Source organism: Anabrus simplex, chromosome 1, assembly GCF_040414725.1.
Source record: "Anabrus simplex isolate iqAnaSimp1 chromosome 1, ASM4041472v1, whole genome shotgun sequence".
NCBI lineage: Eukaryota > Metazoa > Arthropoda > Insecta > Orthoptera > Tettigoniidae > Anabrus > Anabrus simplex.
Window position 1 is genome coordinate 872,307,705 of NC_090265.1, and position 24,272 is coordinate 872,331,976.

A 24,272-nucleotide genomic window follows, 5' to 3' on the forward strand; every position below is an offset into this window, starting at 1 on the left:
AGTTCATCTTTCGTGAGTGAACTTGATAAAACGTAGAAGCAGGGATCCAAACCACTTTGATGTTTTTATTTTACTAGATTTCTATAAGTGCTAACTATAAGTCTACCCAGTAAAGATGTTATAAAACGTCAACTATAACTACTGTTAGCTTTAGCCTTGACATTCTCTCTGGTAAGTAAATACGCGCACTCAAAGACAGCGCAGTTCACCCGTGCATGAACTCCTGTAATGCCATGACGTGTTGCAAGTTTTCCTGAGAACTTTTATGTAGCGCCTGTGTAAGAAATCGTACACTTCCCGCAACACATGTTGTCATTGCGGGTGGCAGGCTGCAGAGGCAGCAGGTTAGCTGCGCTTCTGACTAAACCTATCGTTCACTTTCAAGTTTATATTAGCATGAAAATGTTATATAGGCTTATCACACGAATTTTCCATTTGAAACAATAATCTATATAATTTGGAAATATTGTATAACTGGATGTAGCTTAATGTCTGTTTACTAAATATTTATTGTAGAATTATTTATAATAATAATAATAATAATAATAATAATAATAATAATAATGATGCCATTTCTGTTACGTCCTACTATCTTCTTACGGTATTCTGAGACTCCGAGGTGCCGGAATTTTGTCGCGTGGGAGTTCTTTTAAGTGTCAGTAAGTCTACCGACACGGGGCTGACGTATTTGAGTACCTTAAACCACCGGATCGAGCCAGGATCGAACCTGCCAACTTGGGCGTAGAAAGCCCAAGTTTATCAGTGTGTGCTTGATATGAGGAAAAATGTGTATGCATTTGAATACCTTTTCATAATTGAAATGTTTTCATGCCGCCGGGTTGAAGCTCGAACGGCAGAGCGCTGGCGTTCTGAGACCCTCTTGACAGGTTCGATCGTGGCTCAGTCTCGTGCTTCTTGAAGATGGTCAAATACGTCAACCTCGTGTCGGTAGATTTACGCGCACGTTCTGAGGGGTAACATTCCGGCACCTCAGCGTCTCCAAAAACTGTAAAAGTAGTTAGTGCGACGTAAAATCAATAGCATGCTTTCATACCTTTGGTATAATCTACAACGCCTGTACGTAGAAATTGGTTGCACATATCATGAGTTCAGCTACCTGTTTCATGGTACTAGCTGTTATGTGTGTGCATATAAAGCAAAACAAATACGCAGACTTTAACTTGCAGGTGTTGATAATGTAACATGGATTTTTCACTGCATCCGTCTTGCATGATAGTTCAACGACCTGTCCGTAAATACCGTACATTGGAAAATAATGGGTTAATTGATTTACAGTGATGAGATGTTCCTAGTAAATTTCACTTTACGTTGTACATAATTTATGCCGTTCTGCCACAATTTACTTAGAATACAATAAAATTTAAGACTGGTAACTTATAGTTAATTCAGTATTTTATATACTAACACAGACCTCAGAATTCATTAATATATATACTTAGTTGGCCGTGATGAAAATGTTGTGGAATTTTAGCATGAACATTTTAATAGGAATGACGCTTACTTTCAGGTTTAAGGAAATATAAATATAATGTTACGTAGAAATAACCTCCGATAAAGAGTATCAAATTATGACAGTAGTATTTGATTATTAGGGAACAATAGTTTCTCTTGCAGCGTTATGTAACAAATAGCATTTGTCAAGTAGCGCGTACTAGGGCCCTTTAAAATGATTTCCATAAACTAGTGTTCGAACTACTATTCGTGCAGATCTTCCTACAGAACCGTGTTGGGGGCTGGAGGACCATTAGATCTAGATAAAATTACATTGCAATCTATGCCTAGACGTGTTAATTTTCACTGGTAGTATCTGAAATCATAAGTGATAGTAGTGTGTCACTAATTAGGGCATCAGTCACAACAGATTATTGTTACATACAAAACGAGCAAGATAATTATTGCTGCTGGCGTCTCTAAAGAGCAATGCTTGTGGAAGAGACATTAAACCCTTCCAGGTTAAAACGTTCAGTGCAAAAGGTCCATACACAGAAATATCCACAAACAAAAATGCCCGCTCCTGAATATCTAAGGAAAATGGTTTAGAAACGAATATGCTCACTGGAAGGAAGTCCACTACTGAATATCGGAAGCAAAAATGTCCGAAATATTACATAAATTCAAGAGACAATAAAAGACAGAGAAATGTAGGCCTACTGTACTCCATCCTACCCGTTGCAGAATGTGCAAGGAAAATTGTCCAGGAACGAACATGTTCATTCGAAAGAAATCTACTGCTGAATATTATAAACAGAAGCGTCCAAATCAAAATTTTACATAGGCCTATATGCAAGATACAATTTAAAAAAATACACAAATGCATCGAACAACATTATACTTGTTGTTAAGCAAATTAGGAATCTTACATTTTCGTTTTGGAAGTTGAATTAACATAATGGCTTAAAACAAAAAAAGGAAAAGAAAAATCAGTAAAAGATGGTTATACATACCACAATCATTGTAGAAGTAAAGACAGCAACAAATATTGTTGGCGATGTGTGGTGAGAAAACTTGTAATACAAGGTATGTAATTCAATTCAGGGTAACATATCTGTGTTAAAATATGGGCCGATCCTGCCGCAGTTGAAGTTGCACGAATTTTTACAGGTATTTCTTCCTTTTTTGTAATACAGTCTATGAACAGGTACTGAATAGTAATAAAACGAGCATGTTTTACACCATGTTGTATCTAATTAATGGACATATAATAAGTTAGACATTTATCCAGTTGACATTTAATCTCCAACCCTAGCATTAACAACTACTGTACCTGGAGAGCTGGCCGTGCGGTTAGGGGCGCGCGGCTTTGGGCTTGCATCCGGGAGATAGTGGGTTCGAATCCCACCGTCGGCAGCCCTGAAGATGGTTTTCCATAGTTTCCCATTTTCACACCAGGCAAATACTGGGGCTGTACTTTAATTAAGGCCACAGCTGCTTCCTTCCAACTCCTAGGCCTTTCCTATACCATCATCGCCATAAGACCTATCTGCGTCGGTGCGACGTAAAGTCAGTAGCAAAAAAAAAAAACCCCCTGCTGTACTTGAATGGATCGTGACGAATACAACGTGTTTGTTCGGAAGTGTTGAATTTCGAACTTGAATTTGCCTCAGCTATGAATTTTAGCTCCGGTTATATAAAAGACGTTTTAACCCTGTCATGCATTATACGTTGCTTTTCGTTTGCATTTGGTGACGAAAAACACTAGTACGTGATGTGGTTTACCATAATGGAATACATGAACGATTTTTAGTACATATTATTCTAAGCTTTTAACATTCAGAAATCGATCCCTACTGCCTGCTGTCCATTGGATATTACAAAGCGCAAGTACACTTGCAAGGCCTTAGGTCTGCAATGCCTTTGAGGTTGACGCCATAGGTACTCCTGAAGTCTGTGTTAACTGAATGGGGAGGATCCACAGAAAATAAACGATGGTTGGTACGCGTGGATGTTGTTGAGGTTTAGATTTCAGGATGTATAAATTCGAATTTTGTACGAGTACAGTGTATTCCTTCGTATTTGCATATGCATTATGTTTCATTTTGTTTGTTTGATATCGTCCTTATTTATTTCTTAATTATAACATCCTTCGCCGCTTATGCGCATTATGAAATATTAGGCGGAAGTTTCACTTGTATTCAGTATTATATCGTCGCTCGACCGGTAAAAGGTTGTATTCCACAAAGCTCTTCCTATCAATTATTCTCCTTAAGACTGGTCACGCCTCTCAACCACGTATGGATATGCAGTCCATCGGAACAAATTTTGTTGTGTTCATTTTCCTTTGCCCATGTGTAAAGGAAAATGAACATTACAGTACCGTACTGTAGGAATGTACGTTTGCATTACGTATTTACGCACTCCTAGTGTACAATGCATGTACGGTTCATTTTCGTTTAATCGTTGACATAGGAAAACGGGGAGGCGTGACCAGTCTTAAGGAGAATAATGGATAGGAAGAGTATTGTGGGATACAACGTTTTACCGGTGAAGCGACGATATGTGATCTAATGGTGATTTTAGAACAAAATGTGTTCAGTGTAAGGATCTTGTTTCCTGTTCTTTTTACATAATACGTTCTTGCTGTCCTTTGTACTCATTTTGAGCCATTCTGGAAATTATTTTTTCTGTTTAGTCCTGTCGTTTTATCGTTCAAGAGTTAATGCTTATAATTGTAGTCGTTTTTTATTTTTTCCATTCTATATTGGTTTTGATGTGTTGCAGGAGATCGGCCGGTTGGGGGCAGCCGAGTGGGGGAACGACGACCTGACCCGGTGCGAGAAAGCGAGGAGCGTCCTCCGACCGACTCTCCTCGCAACGACGATGACGATCACCACGAAATGTAAGTACTAAAAACATGGCCAATTATTGACATCGTATATGCATAAAACGATACTGCCTCTTCATGCCTTACATGTCATAGACGGTCGGCATCCTTTGAGAGTTAGAACCACTAAAACACCATTGTGACGACATTTTGTTACTGATTTTGTATGTATATATATTCTTTGGAGTAACCGACTCTGTTTTTATCATCTCGTATGCAGTAGTTCATAAAACAAAATTTTCAGTGAGGGCGGATTGAAGTTGCCATGTAAAAGGATAATATGCAATGGCATAATTTTGTTGTATCGAGAGCAACAGGTTCTAAGAGCATCAGTCGTGGAAATACTTCTGTGACCTAAGGGTGGTGGGTAGAAGCCAATCCTAAGCGAGAAGGATCCTCCATCTTTCAACAACAGTAGAATCGACGCGAAGCTGTTATATAACAGCAGAACTCATTGAACTTATCATGTTTAAACATTTTTTTTGCTAGTGTCTTTACGTCGTACCGATATAGACAGGTCTTATGGCGACAATGGGATCGGAAAGGGCCTAGGAGTTGGAAGTAAGCGGCCATGGTCTTAATTAAGGTACAGCCCCAGCATTTGCCTGGTGTGCAAATGGGAAACCATGGAAAACCGTCTTCAGGGCTGCCGACAGTGGGATTCGAACCCACCATCTTCCGGATGCAAGCTCACAGCTGCGCGCTCCTAACCGCACGGCCTACTCGCCCGGTATGTTTAAACAAAGTTGACCCGAGAGAGACTTAATAAACTCAACTGTACCTGTAGGGCTGCAGCTTTTAAACCTCCTTTTACTGATGACAACGTCATAGTGAGATATTTATTTATATGATCTTAAAGCATGGACGTTTCTGTAAAGTCTTTAGCCGTCGGAAGCTGGATAGATGCTCAAATGCACTACCAAAGGTTATGTGGTGATAGGGAAATCACACACACCAACAATTTCCATACTTATCACAGCTATAAAAGAGACAAGATGGTTTGGGGGCAGAACTCTACAGGGTAGCTTTTCGGCATATTGTTAAAGTAATTGTTACGGTAACATTTTGAAGGTGTAGGTTCAAAGGCAGGAACTGCGAGGATTGCAGCCCTGTCTTAACGAAGTGTAGCAAGTCATCGACTACCCTCTGTGAGGGCTCCAATATCAACCGATCAAGGCTTACATACCTTACAAAATCTGGACATGGTCAACTAATTTAACTACAATGCTATACGTAAACTCTCATCGTTGACATACTAATGAGTTTCGCAAGCTCGGATTATGAGTATGCCTCTGAGGTAATGGGCATTGCGCAATACACACTGTCTTGACAAACACATTGAAGCACCCTGAAGAAATAATCGTATGTCAATGTAGCTTCGTACACGTACACGCCATCGGCGAGTATGTAAATAATTAGAGTTGAAATTCTCTGTGACAGGTAGAAGATCCACCAGAGTGCATTAATATCGTTCGTGTGTTTAGTGTTGTTACCAGGGCTGGTAGGCCACATAAGGGGCGTGAAAACAGCGTCAGATGTTAAGCGATCACTGTGAAGGACACAAACACGCCGCTTACTCGTGTGAGATAGCGTTATCAGCACCTGTCAAGAGTTTTGAAGTGGCCTCATTGTGGATCTTCATTTGGCCGGCTGGTTGAAACGTGCAATATCGGGATTTAAGGGGTATTCGGATGCGACAGTGGGCCGACATTCGGCTGTATGTGAACGTGAAGGCAAGCATACTAGTCGTCGAGGTTCCAGTCGATCAGATCTGACCACCACAAGGGAGGATCGCCGTATTGTGCCAAGAAATGAACTCCCTGCAATATTCTGTGTTATCTCGCACCTGTGGTCAGAGACTAGCAGCAGGCGGACTAAGAATTACCGTCTCATGCGTAGGCTGCCGTTAACACCACAACACAAACAGCTGCGTTTGGAATGGTACCGTGACCGGGAAGCATAGACTGCTGATGAATTTCGTCGCATTATGTTCGGCGATGAATTGCGATTCTCACTATCCCGGATGACCATCGTCTGCGAGGATGGCGGTTACCTGGGAGGGGGTCCCATTCTTTCAATGTTTTGGAGAGGCACAGCGGTGTGACTCCTGGCGTCAAGGACCAGTTACAACAGTGTGGGCCAGCTTGCCTCAGGAGAGGATACAACAGCTTTGACACCCTTCCCAACCGAAGCAGTGCATGCATCCAGGTCAGAAGGGGTGTAACATCATACTGATAAGTGGACTCGTACTGCCAAGGTCTTTGTGAATTTGGCTCGATTTTTTTAATCACTGAAATAACATCGCATACCCTCTCAACACGTGAAATTTTATTTCGTTTCCTTCTCTCATTCTGGATGATTCAGTCTGTTTTGTCAGGCAGTGTAGTTAAGTTTAGAAAAAACAAGCATTACCATGAGTGGTTATGATACTCTATTCATCGGAGCACAAACGACTCCTAAGTTCTAAAACAAGAACTCGGTAGATGGAGGTCTAAAAGGTAGATGCAGATGTAAGGTCAGCTATGCAATGTACCTGGCTACATGTTATCTTTCAGTAAGGGAGGAGAATGGCAGTTATTGAAGTGTTAGCACGTTAGAGGCGTGGGAAATGAACGTCAGCAGACAAATACATGGATAACGGAGGTTTTATATTTCGCAAGCCTCATACGCTTACATACACACAATCGAACCTTAATTTCTAAAAAAAAAAAGTAGATTGAGAATTAAACGGTAGATAAAGATTTAGGGTAGGTCATGATAAATTTAAATCTATAGGTAACTAAATTTGAACTGATATATAAAATGACAGTGTAGGGTTAGTTTTACTCCCTATGAAAATTTGCATAAAACAACATACACTAGCGAAAATGGAAAGTGTTACACCATGAATACCTTGACCGAATGCCACCAAAATGATACCCTAGTATTTCCATGCCTGTGAGATATGTTGATAAAAATGTTATCCTCCTCATCATCATCATCATTTCCTTTTATCCAGCTGTAGCCGGGTAGGGGCAAATATGGTTCCTCTCCACTTTCTACGGTCTTTCCACCACTCCTCCTCCAACACTGTGTCCCAGTCCAGGTTTCTTTCTATAATGCTGCGTTGGATGGTATCCTTCCATCTCAATCGTGTTCGTCCACGGCCTCTCCTTCCTTGGATTTGCATTTCCATCACCTTTTTTGGCATTCTTTCGTCGCTCATTCGCTTTATGTGCCCAAACCATCTTAGTTGGCTCTTCTCTATTCTATCATTCATTTTTTCCGCTCTAATTTCTTCCCGGATTTTCTCATTCCTTATTTTGTCTCTTCTACTCTTCTGTATTATACTCCTCAAGAACTTCATTTCGGCTGCCTGTATTCGACTCTCATCCTTCTTTGTCATTGTCCAAGTTTCTGCTCCGTAAGTTGTTATGGGTACGTAATACATCTTGTACATAGTATCCTTTGCTTCCGTTGGCACATCTTTGTCCCATAACATGTTTCTTACACTATGATAGAAACAACTTCCAGCTTGAATCCTTTTACTAATCTCAGCATCCAGTCGAGCATTCTCCGTTAATTCACTCCCCAGGTATTTAAACGTTTCCACTACTTCCAGGGGCTTGTCTGCAAGTCTAATCTGACCTTTCCCTTCTTTCTCTCCTCTAGTCATAACAAGAGTTTTACTCTTTTCTACCCTTATTTTCGATCCACATTCTTCGATCTTCCCATTCACCACATTCAACTGTTCTTGAACCTTCCTGTCGTCTTCTCCCCAAATCACAATATCATCTGCAAATAACATCATGTTCATTTCTTTTCCTCCATATGCTGCTTTTGCTGTTCTCATGAAGTCATCCATTACTATTGTAAACAGGATTGGTGATAGAACACTTCACTGTCGCAGCCCACTATCCTCATACGATGTAATTGTTAGTACAGGAAAACGCTATTCCTAAATATGGTGGCTGGTGTGTGTACGTGATGGCTGTTGGGTGTGTCTAACTTTACTGTTTCTTTTCAAGTATAGATCGCAACACAGTATGCCTAAATGATGTGCAGGGGCAGTTTATCGCCATCTGTAGGACTTTGTGAAAGGTCGAATCATGGCATGAGGGATATGGGAGCATCATACCGCCAGATTGCGCAGACAGTTGGCTGTAGTGCAGTAACTACAGAACGAGTAGTGACGAGATGGACTCGTAACAACAGTGTGGCACGAAGAGCAGGAATGGGTCCTTACAGAAGGAATAAACGACGAAAAGATCGTAGGATTTGTCTGCTGGCTCTGACGAACAGACGGATGACAACAGCTGAAATCTGGGCAGTGGTTACATGCATAGTGTCACCAAGAACCGTCTGGAACAGATTGCTGGAAGCTGGGTTGAGATCTCAAGTTCCCATACGTTGTTTACCGCTGACACCAAACCACAGACAACCGAGACTTGCATGGTATAGAACCAGAGTCAACTGAGTCATCGAGTGACATTCTCTGGTGTTCAGCGATGAGTATCGCTTCTGTTTGTGGAGGTCAGATCAACGGGAACATGTTCGTAGACGACTTGGTGAAAGATCACAGGAAGGAGCGATTATCGAGTCGAATGCCTTTCCAACTCCTGGAATTATGATGTGGGGAGCAATTGGATATGGCAGCAGGACAGATTCGGTACTTGTTGAAGGGAGACTTAATGCTCGCGAGTATGTGGCAAGAATCGTAAACCCTGTTGTCATACGCTTCATGATGAGCGTACCAGATGGCATATTGCTGCAGGATAATGCAAGAGCCCACACTGCAGATCACACCAAAACGCCTTTAGGGATGTACGGATCATTGACTGACCTGCCGGTCCCCTGATTAGTCACCCATAGAGTATACCTGGGATGTGATGGGAAGACGTATACGGTCATGCCAGCTTTCTGCCAGCAATCTTCATGAAGTGACACAACATGTGTTTCAGGTATAGCAAGAAATACTTCAAGGTGACATTCGGAGGCTGGTTGCTTCTATGCCACAGTGAATACAAGAGTGTATTCGTGCCCGTGGGGTTCATACCTCATACTGTTGATGATGGTGATGGACAGTTCCGAATGGGCTGAACATTTAATCATTTAATACCTGTTATGTGATGAACATCCCCACAAAGTTTGTTAAATATCGGAGTGGTACTTCATGGTGTAAAAATTTTCATTTCCGTTAGTGTATGTATAAACTAAGAATATATAACAATTTTTTTTGTAGATGCCGGGATGTCGAACTCAAAGTAACAAGGTGTGAGCCCCTAATGTAGCTCGTCAGAGTTAGCAACCTGTAAGAGTAATGTATATGCATTATCCCTTGCGCCAGCTCCCTAGATTTAATCTCATAAGAACAATGTATAGTCGTCATCGTGTTCCGAATTCCAGGCTCGGCTCCGAGGCGCCCTCTAGAGTTATACAGTATATAAGCAATGCATACGTATTTGGCCCTTACACCAACTCCCTAGTCTCATAAGAATAATGTATAGTTGCCATCTTGTTCAGAATTCCAGGCTCAGCTCCGAGTCCCTGAAGTCACCCTTCAGAGCTATTTCTATATAAGCAACGCACATGTATTAGCCCTTATACCACCTCCCTAGTCCCACAAGAACAATGTATAGCCGCCATCTTGTTCAGAATTCCAAGCTTAGATCCGAGGCCCTGGGGTAACCCTGAACCATACCCCATAGATCAATTGTAGCGGCCAACTTGCGTAGGTAGGTTAAGCCTGTAAGTTTAAGCTTTCAGTCTTCTGGGCATTGAATTTGGGTCTGTAAGGTTAAGCGTGGACTCGAATTGAGGCCTGTGATGTTAAGCTTGCATACGTGGCCAGCCGTCCTACTTTACAAATCGCCCACCAGTAGCGTCATACCAAACTCGCACGCACACTTTGAAACCTCCCGCGCTGTAACGTGACACGTTAACTGCCAATCAGCGCTTGATCTACCTTCGGTGTATTTACCCTGCTTATGAAGATTTCTGTAGGGGTGTGGTCGATTGCGAAGGTATATAGCATGATAGGTTGCGTATTTGATAACATAACACTAACATTATCGTCGCCGTAAGAATTATCTGTGTCGGGGCGACGTGCAGCCAATAAAAAAAAAAAAAAAACAACGACATTAGCTGTGATGGAATTCGCAATTTTAACAGCACTAGCGCAGTATTGTCCCCGGAAAGGTTAAATAATAGTATTATTGATTGTACGCCCCACCAACTCCATTTTTACGGTTTTCGAAGATGCCGAGGTGTCGGAATTTTGTCATACAGGGGTTCTTTTGCTAGCCTATTTGAGCGCTATCAAATACTACCGACTGAGAAGCTACCGGACCCGACAGCTTGAGCTCAGAAGGCCACCGCTATGTCTGGGTTACTCAGCCGGGCACTAGAAAGATGTATGTGGGTAATTAGGTCCCTGGGCCCAATTGAGAATTTTAGTGGAACGAACTCAGGTATTATCTTGTTTTGAAGTTCCTCTCCCCTTCACTTCCTTGCAAAATATGCGTTATTTCAAATGTGGTTAATGTTATTGACATAGTGGTTGGAAATGTACGATTTTCTTTTTATGAGAGTGACCGCACCTCATTTATTGTTGTCACGGTTTTCTTCTCAAAGTGGTATTTTTACTGGATTATGTAAATATACTCAAATAATGAAAAGGAGTAGTAGTAGTAAGTAGTAGTATTTGACATGTAAATGGAGTGCAAAGGACCTACAAGTGTTCATGTTCATTTGATATTTTTACGCACAACGCCACTTGTATCAGTGATCAGTCGTGGACTCGACCTAATGGAGAGGGAAGGGGCAGTTCCTGCCGCTCCTCGTTCGCCTGCTTTGCCACGACTTCCGCTTCCTCCCGTGGGAAGGTCGGGATGGGACGGGACTAGTTCTCTGCTAAGTTTAGCCCGGCCCGCAGCCAGCTAGCTACTGTTGTCTTAGTTTAGCTGTGCTGGGCATTATGGTGTTCGTGATTTTGCGCGTGCCGTGATGGTGAGGACCGGGTTCGCGTCCGGCGGCAGCATGTTCAATCGTAAGCGAAGTCTGCCTGCCGGTATTCCCTCCTCCAGAAACATACAACCAGGGACAAGTAACGAGGCTTCACCCGACAGGATTAACATTAGGTAAGTCACTATGCATATTTTCCGTTTTATCACCATTTTTCTTCTTTTTGTACCGCTTTTCACCACACCTGTGGGGTCGTGGGTGCGAACTGTGTCGTACATGTGGATTTGGCCCTGTTTTGCGGCCGGATGGCCTTCCCGACGCCAACCCTATCTGGAGGGATGTAATCACTATTGCGTGTTTCTGTGGTGGTTGGTAGTGTAGTGTGTTGTCTGAAAATGAAGAGGAAAGGGTTGGGACAAACACAAACACCCAGACTCCGGGCCAGAAGATTTGATCAGAGGCAATTAAAATCCTCGACCCGGCCGGGAATCGAACCCGGGAGCCTCTAAACCGAAGGCCTCAACGCTGACCATTCAGCCAATGAGTCGGACATTTATCTCCGTTATTGTTATTATTATTCTATTATTATTATTATCATTATTAATATTATTATTAGGCTTGAGTTTCGTCAGTTACGCTGTTGTGCTACCTCAAGTACGCGTGTACTGTGGATCGCTGTGACGAGTGCATGTAGCTATAACTGGGGAGAAGAGATAGAGTGAAACATTGTGTTTGTTGTCAAGGGTCACGTTTTCCAAGATTAGATTTGTATCCTACGCATGACCTAGATTAATCGGTGCCATAATAGTATAGCTTATTACAAGAGGGTATGTTAGTAGATGTTAGTGTTGCATTTACAAAAAGAAATGAATGTCAGGTATTAAAACTTCGAATTTCTGTGTGCGTATAAGTCGATAAATACAGAGTTAAGATTTTAGCCTACCTATTGTTGTCTACAAAATACCACGAAGTAATTTGACTGTCATTTTTTAATTGTAGGAATGATGTTCTCTCGTCTTCCTCGATGCGCCAAATTGTTTACAAATGTTTTAAACAATTTTGTTGTTGTTCTTGTCGTCAGTTCATTTTAAGGGCTTGAAATGCATTTGGCAATTAGCTTAGTGCCCCGTTTTGTGTCAGACTTGTCTAATAACGTGTCTGATGGAGCGATCTGTTCGGTAGGTGCAAGTTTTAATTATTTTGGTCGAGTATTCGTGTAGATTTGTAAAGGAGGACCTGTCCCAACCAAAGTAATAATTAAAGGAAAGACCATACACCCTGTTCGGTATCGGACTTCGGATCTCCAAATGGTGGAGCTTTCGGATCTCGGTATGGATCTTGAGCTCACGCGCTTGGGAAGAATGTGTTTTGTGAATGTGTCGCATTCGTTTCGTGATGTTCTTGATTGACTTTTAGGGACTAGAAGCATCGTTCTCTTATGTGCTCTGTGTAGGCCTATTTGTTCGTGTGCTGTCAGTCTGATAATATGTGTGAAAGTGGTGTGGTCGCGATTGCCTCTTCGGTGTCATCGTGGCACGGTGTAGAGATGGACTGTGGTTTCTTGTGAAACTTTAACTTAGCCTTCGGGTAAGAAAGTGTTGTGATTGTTATTGCACTTATTTTGAGGCTGATATTTGAAATTGCTATAACATAACCATCCCAACACTCGTCTGGACTGAGTGGCGAAAAATCCCATTCTGGATGGGCACTAGGATATCCCTTAACCTGGGATCGAACCAATCAACGTGAATGTCCGAATTTGTTAATTTAACTGTGTTAAAATTATCTGGTATCGATACACTTCGCGTCCTTGTAAAGCTGTTTTGATCAGCGTTGTGGTACAGTCAGTACGATATGAACACTTCCAAGACTAAAGTGATGTCGATAGGGAAGAAAAATTGAATATCAGGTCGGGAATACAACACTGGAACAGGGAGGTATTTTATTCTCCCAGGATGTTAGTGTAGTGAGACTGAATGAAGGTGCAACAAAGCTAATGCAGTGAGCTCGCAGTTGCGATTACCGATATTCTGTAAGAGAGATGTCGGCTCCCTGACGAAGCTATTCGTACATCGGTCTGTTTTCGGACGACTTTGCTTTACAGAAGTGAAATCTCGTTGGACTCAGGATATTCTATTCATAAGTTAGAAGTAACAGATAAGAAAGTGGTGAGAATGATTTCTGGTACAAACAGGTTGGAGCAATGGCAGGAAGGTATTTGGAATGAGGAGATCAAGGCTAAGTTAGAATTGAACTCGATGGATGAAGTTGTACAGGACCGATGACCTGGATGTTGGGCCCCTTTAAACAACAAGCATAATCACCATCAAGCTGTATACATAAACCAGCTTTGGTGGTGACGTCGTGTAAAGTGAATGGAGGAGGAGAGGTTACATAGGAGAAAAATGGAGGGTAAGAGAAGTAGGAGACCAAGACAACGATGGTTAGACTGAGTTTCCAATGATTTAAAGATAAGAGGTATGGAACGAAACATAGCCGCAGAGCTAGTTAGAGGATTATTGAGGCGTTAGTTAATGCACAGAGGCTTGCAGATTGAGCGCTAAAGAGCATAACAATCTATAGTAAAATGTGTGTGATTCTATTATTAGGCATGTGAACTCTGGTACTAACGCAAAACCCGATACGTCAAAAAACTTAATTTTTCAGGAGGCGTTTTTGAAAGTTGGTGAGTTTGCTGAATTTCGTATTGTATTTCAATGACCTCTAAACTGAAGTGACATACATTTATGAATGTAATAAAAATATGGAACAAATTTTATTCTTATTTATTCAGCATGTTCGGGGAACAAATCACTCATTTGCCTCAAATCTATGTACTATACATACTGGAATCTTTGTTGTGAACAACGTATTCTAGGGGCGCCAGAAGCATGCCGGGCTTTTCTATCACGCTCTTTGTCGCAAAATCTAACCATATTGGCATTAAAACCAATTTTTTTGACATATCGGGTTCTGACTCATTACCACAGAACTATGAAATATAGCTATTCTAAAAGAGATTCTAATCTCACAATTTCCCAATGAGACATCGTCGTCAACTTCATTATTACGAGTCTTATTCAAGGGACATGCAAGTCCATGCAAAGTGGAATTATGCTACTTCCTTTGATTAACATACTCGCAACCGCGAACGATTGTGGGGAACGTACCGGAAAAATGCATGTTATCGCGATTTAACCACGTCAGGAAGAGATTCCCAGCAATCGTACAACGTTAAAAAGTTGTATTTCAAATGATCCTGTACTTGACATAGGCCTGCGGTAAGGAAACAAGTTGGTTTATTGAGAAGTGAGCGGTAGGTTGGAGTCTACAGGGAACACGAGGACGTGGTATGCGAAGGAAGTTATTGAAGGGGTTTGTGTGAGAGGAAACTGTGGATGGGAAGCAAGTGGGGAGGAAAGATAACTTAGTGAAATAAAATGAACGGTAAACATCAGAAAATCTTGTATTGTGTTTCCAGTTGCGAACCTGTGGCAACCATTTAATTATCCTAGGTTGGTATCAGTTTGGCCTCACTGTGTTTAGCGGCCATGTAGAAAGTTTTAAATCTATTGAAAAATAAAAATTCCTGGCGGAGATATGAATAGAACTCGTAGCATATCAGTGAAAGTGTGTTTCAATGACTACACTGGTTAGCCTACTAGGCGGTCTGGGAATAATTAATGTAATCTTTCTGAGTTACTCACGCCATCCGAATATTGATGAACCTTGTCGATATCGTTCCATAATTTATTTTGTGAGTAGATTCAACTAGAACTCTTTTCTATTTAAATGCAACTATGATTAGGCGGGTTGCTTTATGTGTATAGAATTTTTTTTGAGATTATTCTCACCAGAATAAAAGTATTTTGGGAACGCTAACAATTTAAGGACCAGATCTTAGTTGACATTACATTGACATCAGAATTTGTAAATTATATTTCTTATATAGAACACAGACAATTGTTCCTTTTTTCTGAGGCGATAGAGCTGAAAATCTGACACCCCGCGGAACTTGAAACCGCGTCTCTTGCACTCAAGAAGCTGGCGCCAAACTTTTCCGATGGATGTCAGTATACCACAGTTTTTCATTCACTTGTTTGGTGTTTAATTGGCTGTCTAAAGGTATTCGAGTTCCAACATATTCCTATGTTCTTTCTTCAAGAGTGGTTAACATAGTGAATTGTCAAGGGTGTGAAATGTCACTAGATTGAGCGACACGTTAACGAATCTTTCTTAGCAACATTCGAGCGTCCCTTAAAACCTTTGAATTTTAAAGGGGCGTCAAACACATCAATGCAGTATTTTAGGTAAGTGGTTTTCTTTGACGTCTGTTTTAATCAGGGGCGTTCTTCAGAATGGAAGACCTACGAAAATATTGGAGAGCTCTGTGTGAGAGGAAATTGCAGATCAAGTGAAGACATAGAACGAAGTTAAAAGGCTAGGAGATAACTGATCGAAATGGAAAAACTTCATTCGGATCCAGTGTTCGAAAACGATCTACAGCGAATACTAGCGAGTGTTGTTTTTAATACAGTTGTTCGTATCAAGAACCACAGGTTTTAATGTTTTTATTGATATTTAGTCTCTCGTAAAATATCTTTAAATCCATGCATCCAGATTTCTTGTCTCTCTTACCCCTGGCATTTAAATGTCGTACCTTTTCACGAGTCTAGATAAATATTTGTTGGCCATTAAATGAAATAACGCGATGTAACAAAACTAGAGTACATTCTTTACATCATTAAAAACATCGTCACTGAATATTTTGTTTTATTTTTGTCATTTTATTGTTGAAGGATTGAAGGAAAGAATAGAATATTTTGCCGTTAAGAAGTGAATCTCTTGCAACTTCTTGAGATATGGTGAAGTTCAGGCTCTCAATCTTCTCGACTTTCTGCACAGGAGATACGGTGAAGTGAATTGAAATGCCGTGACGCCCGTAAGCGATCTGCACGTCGTGATGAGGATGAAATGATGATAAAGACGGCACATACACCCATTCCTCGTGCCAGGGGAGTATAACCAATTATGGTTAAAATTCCTGACCTTGCCGGGAATCTCGAACCCGGGACCCCTGTGACCAAAGGCCAGCAAGTTAACCATTTAGCCATGGAGCCGGCAGGAGATATGGTGCTATGTAATGTTTGTTCAGAAGTGACTGGTCAAGTTATCGGTGTTAACCAAACATGTTCTTAGTGCTGTTTAGTACACGCATCTTTGTAACTTAAAACGAAAATGATTTAATGCTTGAATTCAACATTTCTTTAAAAATATTAAACAATTTAGAAAGACGTAGACTTTCAGGACCGCTAAATGACATCACATTATATTGATGCAACATCTGTCATTTGTAATGAGAATCGTTTTTCACCTAGAATCATTTGTGAGGCGAAATAAATTGCTGAACACCCGAATAATTTTAACAAAGGGGACACCTATATTTTAAGTAGATCATGACTACCCTCCATAGTTAACTCTTCAACATATTTCTCCTTGACTCTGGAGGTCCTGGAATGAAGTACATTTCCATCAGAGTTTGTTTTTTTAATCTTGAGTCTGACTGTATGCCAGCAGGGACGTAACGTATTGCCATTTTCCTCATCATGCCTTTAAATACGTGGTTGTTCCTTGGGTAGAAGGCAAGAGAGGCTTCAATCGGCCATTCTGCGGGATATTGGCGGAATATCGTTGGAGGTTATAACAGTCCTCGAATAGCTTAACATCATTAGTCATCTTATTTGTTTACCTAAGAATCCCTGCGCCTAATTTCTCCTCTGTTACCGCTTTCTTATATCCATAACTCACACCAGCATAATTTATTGAGGGGCATTTGATTTTCCAATACATTAACTTGGCATTTACATATTTGTCGTCATCCGACTATCCTCAGTTATGATCCATTTTCTATTAATTTCAGCTTTCTTAACTGTATTATTTTCTTCCTTAATTACACCGTATGTATGCGAGTGCTAATCCTGAAAGCTGGACACACTTTTCTTTGAGGAAATATTCTAAGTTATGCAAAAATATAACTTTTGGCCCCGAAAAATATCGAAATATGGATGCAATTTTAACGACGATGTAGACCTTCGTTTCGGGATAATTGGTGGCTAATTGGTAAGTCGTATCACAAATCAGAAAGCACAATCGTGTTTCATTTTGGAGAGATCTACAACTTTGGTCCTTTGACTTTTTGTCTTATTTCTATCCCTTATACGTTAAATAGAGCTGCATTTCACTATTTCAAGTTTATGTTGTACTTTACACGTATATGTTATCGTTTGGTACACTTATAGGAATCATGACATTCGGCACGCACATTGACATGATCAGTGGCCATGTGATAGCCAAATTTTATGAATCTAGCTGTCACATGAGTATTAAAAATATAAAGTAGTATGTGAAAACTGTACAATATTTCACCCCATTCAATGACTCTAACTCAATCTAACCCATAAATATAGGAGATACGAGAAGACGTCATGGGACCAGCCATATAGAACACTGAAATAGGTGTCTGATGGTGAAGTCCATTTGTAGATAACTCGTACAGTTTCAAAGCAGTAACTCTCGAAACAAAGGTCTGCACTTCTAGAGTGTGTCTGTACATTGACTATTTTGGCGATATTACCGTACATTTATCCGTTTCATTTGTAATAATGACCATCTGCATATTTTTATCTATGGTGTCTGTCTGTTTGTCTGTTTGTTTGTTTGTTTGTCTGTCCGTCCGCCAAACTTCATATTTAGAATCCACCTGTCCTTGGGTAGGTTTTAGGGCAATATTATCCGGCTTCATGGCTAAATGGTTTGCGTGCTGGCCTTTGGTCGCAGGGGTCCCAGGTTCGATTCCCGGCAGTGCCGCGAATTTTAACCATCATTGGTTAATTTCTCTGGCACGGGGGCGGGGTGTATGTGTCGTCTTCATCATCATTTCATCCTCATCTTGATGCGCAGGTCGCCTCAGGGAGTCAGATCGAAAGACCTGCACCTGGCGAGCCGAACATGTCCTCGGACATTACCGGCACTAAAAGCTATACGCCATTTCATTTCACTTCAGGGCAAATAATATTTCTAAATCCCTGAGCTGACTAGGGGTTTATACGAAACCGAAACCGTGATTTTGCACTCCCACAGAATATACACAACCAAACTTAATGGAAATCTATCTGCCTTAATGGAAATTAATTTCTAAACCTTTTTTCTCATTTGCATCATTTCGATGCGAGGATTGATAAGGGAGATATCATTAACGGACCGTTTTTCTGTTCAAGTTCCACCGGACTTAACTCAAGAGCGGGCGCGTGTTAAGCGTATTTCTTACAACTTGAAAACTAATGATGAAGATATTTGAATCGAACTTTATATTTAGCAGCTACCTGTCCAAAGTAAACTTTTAAAGTTCAATAACATTTCATGTTTCCGGAATGGACTGACGGTTTATAGGGAACCGAAAAGGTGATTTTACTCTTCCGCAATATATACATTACAAGACCAAACTGATTGGAAATCGACCCAACGTGATGGAAATTCATTTCTAAAACTTTTTATTTTCATGTGTATTTTTTCGACAGGAGGATTTTTTCAGGTTAAAAGCAGCGGACATAGCCCAAAATGTGTTGTACGTGGAGCAGATTCCTTATCTATCTATATAAATCGTAACGACCGTGTGCCTGTACATTGTTTTGGTGAGATTTTCGTACAGCTACCCGTTTAAGGGGTAATAATGACCATCCGCATATTTTGGGGGGGTTTAGTTTCCTGAAAGGCCTAATTTTTACCCTCCTCGCCCAAAATCCAGATTGCAGCATAACCTGCCAGTCGAGCAAGAAAATTGAAATTTGCAAAAATTATACGTTTTAGCCTGTAACGGTCGGAAAACTTCCAAGATCTTTAAATTTTTCACTTTTTTTCCCCGAACAATATCGAAATATGGAGGCAGACCTTCGGGACGTCTTATCGCATAACGGGAGGCACAATCCCCGTTCATTTGGAGTGACCTACAACCTTGGTCTTATGACTTTTTGTCGTATCTGTATTCCTTTTTACGTTTGATTTTTCCCTATTTCTCGATGTTAAGTAAATTTGGACTTTTCACATGCATAATTCATACTTTCATTGACTTATAGTAAAGATAGAATCATCAAACTCTACACGAAAATTGGCCCACCCAGTAGCCATATTATGTGAGTCAAATGCTATGTATGTAGCTGTCACATAATTATCAGAAATGTAATGCAGTGTGAGATAATCTTACAAAAATTTTACCCTATTCAACGTTTGTAACTCAGTCTGACCCATGAATAGATGATATATCATAGGACCAGACATTTAGGCCGCTAAATCCGGCGTCTTATTGTACAATCGTTTTGTTGAAATGACATACCGTTTAGCAGCAGTTAATCTGTAAATGAAGGTCTGCAATATTGTAAACATGCATATACTTTCGTGTGTCAATCTATATATATTCACTGATGTCGATTTGTAGCGATCGAGAAAGGGTGTGTCTGCTATTGTAATCAGTTCTCCCCATACCGAATTTGACCGGCAGTAGGAATGGGGTCCTTCTCCAACTCCAGTGTAACTGGCATTAGTAAGGAAGGCGTACCATTGTAATGAATAATTCACTTCTCGATTTGACTTGCAGAAGGCAAGGGAGCATGCAGTTTTGTTTAAAACTCCCCTACCCGATCGTGTTCAGCTGTAGGCAAGGGTGCCCGCCATTATAAACAAATGTACTCATATAAAATCTGACTGGCAATAGGGATAGTGGCCTGCTATTTTGATGGAAACCAACTTGGTGTGACTGGCAGTAAGCTGGCTCGCAGTAGGAAAAGGCGCCTGTCATTATAATGATAGCTGCACAACTCAATTTAGACTGGTGGTAGGGAAGTTGCCTGCCATTATAATAAAAACTCCTTAACTTTAATCTGTCAGGAAGTGGGAAAGGGGGCCTGCCATTGTAACGAAAATTGCCCAAATCGATTGTAACCGCGCAGTAGGCAATGGGGCCTGCTATTATAATGTAAACTTCCCAACTCGATTGTGAATGGCAGTAGGCAAGTGAGCCTGCCGTTATCATCACAAATCCGTAACAAACACTTTACGTTGGAAACAACGTATGGGGACCTCCCCATGCTGTTTCTCGGATAACGCTAAGAGACATGCAATTTTAATACAATCTTATTTTTCTCCATGTACAGTATTTACTTCGATATTCAAATACAACGTAGAATACCGTAGCGAAGCACGGGTACATTTGCTAGTATAATATAATATAATATAATATAATATAATATAATATAATATAATATAATATAATATAATATAATATAATATAATTATTACAACGTGCTCCCTATAAAAGAGACCTACTACTACTACTACTACTACTACTACTACTACTACTACTACTACTACTACTACTACTACTACTACTTACTGTGGGGTCGCGAGTGGGAACTACTGGTTGTTATCAAACGCAGGTAGCCAGCGTACTTTCGATACATACTCCTTGGCGAAAAAAAAAGGTTCTGTAGTTAATTTTGAAGGACGAATTCAGAGGAGAAGAATATCTCGCCTTAGCAATATCGAAGCCCGGATGAGTGGCTCAGACGGTTAAAGCGCTGGCTTTCTGAGCCCAAGTTGTCAGTTCGATCCTGGCGCAGTCCGATGGTATTTGAAGGTGCTCAAATACGTCGGCCCCGTGTGAATAGATTTACCGGCACGTAAAATAATTCTCGCGGGACAAAATTGCGGTACCTCGGCCCCTCCTAAAACCGTTAAAGTAGTTAGTGGGACATAAAACCAATAAAATTATTTATTAGCAATACTAAAGCCTGGGCTGGTATATAGACCTCTGAACAATCGTACCCTGTGGTGCAGAGGACGTAGGAGCATTAGCTATAGTGAACACTAGGTTCCAGATATTTATGTAATATCAGAGTGTGAAATATGTACATACAAATGTAGTAACTTAAATATCAGGGGAGTATAGAATTAAAATATAATATTAATAAAGTATGTAATTAAATATGTGATATTCGTAAAATGTATAATAATTTTAATTTATTTTTTATTTAGCGTATGGCTAGAGATACAGCATCTAATGTTATGAGATCTACACTATATACGTATGTCCAAATTGTTTATATAGTCTATAGTCTCTGGAGTCGCAAAAGCAAAGTCACTAGCACTGCCATTGTATTTTCTAGTCCTGCATTCTTCGATTATGTGCTTCACTGTCTGTTGTGTAGTGCCACAGTCACACTCAGGCGTTGGGATTCTGTTCCACTTGTAGTGGAAGGCTGCGCAGTTCCCATGGTTTGTTCGGATCCTGTTCAGTGCGGACCATAGTCTACGAGGGAGGTTGAAACTAGGTGGTGGCGTCTTCTTCGCAGAAGGCATTGTCGGGCAGTATTTGTCTTTGAGTCTCTTCTGCCATTCAGCTGAAGTGTGGTAGTTGCTGTTCCACAAGTTCATGGCATCTCTAGTTGGTGGTTTTTCTCGAACGCGGACGATTAATATTCGCATCGCCGATGTCATTATGTATCGGGAGTTCTGGATTATTCACTATTTTACTGAATTCTCTTAGGAGAGCGTCTTTACGTCTGAGATCTGGAGGAGGGATATAACTTAACACTGGTAGCCACTGGGTGGGAGTTGATTTGATTGTGCCAGTGATGAGACGCATTGTAGTGTTCAGCTGGGTGTCTATGATGTTTGTGTGGGCACTGTTCAGCCAAACAGCAGCGCAGTATTCAGCAGTCGAGTACACCAACCCTAAAGCTGAACATCTCAGAGTTGCAGCTGTAGATCCCCAAGTTGTTCCACACAGCTTATGAATTATATTGTTGCGAGTTCTTAGGCAGAGACGTTCAGGTGATGTTGTTTATAAGACAGTGTTCTATCCAGTGTGACTCCTAGATATTTAGGGTACCTGTTATGTCTCAATTTCTGGTTGTCCATGTACACACTCCCTGTTAGCCATTTTATTCCTTAGGTGGAAGCAACAAACTTCAGTTTTGCTGATGTTTGGTTGGAGTCCCCATATTTTAAAGTAGTCTGCCAGTATCTTGAGGTCTTCAGTCAGGATCTCTTCTGTTTTCTCAACTGTTTTGTCCCTGATTGCAAGTGCCCAGTCATCGGCGTATCCGAATTTCCTTGAAAGTGTTTTCGGCATGTCTGCAATATATAAACTAAACAGCAAAGGAGCGAGAACTGACCCCTGTGGCAGACCGTTGTTCAGCAATCTTTGGCTGCTTACAGCTGTCCCATTGTACACACGAAATTGTCTTTGACTCAACATGTTGTTCAGGAGTCGTGCAGTTATCCTACATGGGACCACTTTCAGGAACTTGTAGAGTAATCCATCTTTCCAGACTGTGTCATAGGCTGCTGTCAAGTCTATGAATACCATTGAAGTCTTGAGTTTTCTTTGGAAGCCTGCTTCTATGTAGGTTGTAAGAGTTTTTACAAAAAACGTTCGTATGTTCCTTTAATTATTACTTTTATGATATGAGACCATAAAATTGGTTTAAATACCTCCATATTTTAATCTTTTTTTTTGCTTTAGATCCTTCATATAGTCTACTATTTTGTTATTTTGACAGTATTAATCATCATCATCATCATCACAATCATCATTATCATCATCATCATCATCATCATCATCATCATCATCATACACTGAAGGATACGCCTTGTCGCTGCAACGATTCTCCTCTCTCCTGCTGTTCTCTTCAATTCCTTATAGTTTTTACATCCCATCAAGTTTCTCACATCCTCGAAGTATGTCTTCCTTGGTCTTCCTTTCTTTCCTAGCATTTTTCCTTCAAAGACATTTACTCAGGATATGACCCACAACTTTTATCTTCCTTCTTTCCATATTCGTCATAAGTCTCCGTTGTTCATTGATTTCCTTTGGAACATCTCGATTCGTCCTTTTTTTCAGTCCAGCATGCCCTCGTCATTTTCCTCCAAGGCCACATTTCATTTGCTTCCAATGAATCTCTTTAATTTTTTTCCAGTAGTCCAGCTCTCACACCCGTCATTATTAAATAATCAAATTGAAAACATAATCATAATGCTTAAATTACTTTAAAATAATGTTATGCACTGTAATTCACGGAAGATATTTCAGGATGTATTGTTACAGCTAATTTCCTGTCGCCCTTATGCCCTGAAAATGAAACAAATAAATGTTACTAAATACAGTTAAGTCCGGCCCCACGGTGGAGGGGGCAACGCGTCCGCCTGTCACCCGGCGGCCCCGGGTTCGATTCCCCTGGTCTGGGGACTGGGTGTTTGTGTCGTCCTTAACGTTCCTTTCCTCGCATTCAACACTCTACACTTCCTTCATTCCAATTACACGCAGGTTCTTATCACATGGTGCAAGTAAGGGCAAAAGATCTCTATAGGTCGACGCCCCGAACAAATAGCATTTTAAAATAAAAAACAAAATAAAATCCATATAGAATCTGTCTGTAAACTCCTATTAAGTAACACAAATAGTACGGTAACATTTTTATCGTGATGCGCAGTTTGTCACCAAATAGGCCTACCTCCATGTTTTCCGTTGTGATGTTTTGGTGCTGATCCGATAAAATTATATTTTCGTCTGAGAAGGATCGTTCAACATCGCAGGCTTTTTTTTACCGGCGCATATTTTAAAAGATAAAACTATATGGATATGATATGAGGCCACTAATGTTCTTGCAAACAGATAGAGAGTTTGAATAACCCAGATTTCATTTCAAGACTGCGTGGAGTTTGTTAGAAACTCTGACCAATGAAAAGCACCTAGCCATCCCAGATTCTGAGAAAGGGTTAGTTCTCTTGTATTTCACAAAGTAAGTGTTAGAAATCCAAATTTTAAAGGAATTTTAAAACCTATTTTATCAATTTAAATATATTCTCTACGAGATGAAATTCGCCAGTTGTTCTACTATAGTTTGAAAATTAAATGTGCTGACACAGATCTTTT

The 24,272-nt window shown here is 40.6% G+C and overlaps 1 protein-coding gene across 9 annotated transcripts in view; it reads left to right on the forward strand.

Annotated features, from left to right (window-relative positions):
- Nucleotides 1-24,272, forward strand: part of RhoGEF2 (Rho guanine nucleotide exchange factor 2) — a 1,252,673-nt gene that overhangs the window by 885,008 nt on the left and 343,393 nt on the right. For all 9 annotated transcript variants that reach the window (XM_067136513.2, XM_067136515.2, XM_067136508.2 and 6 more), the window contains one exon: nt 4,240-4,357. In XM_067136513.2, the coding sequence (XP_066992614.2) occupies nt 4,240-4,357 (118 nt within the window). The remainder of the gene's footprint in view (nt 1-4,239; nt 4,358-24,272) is intronic.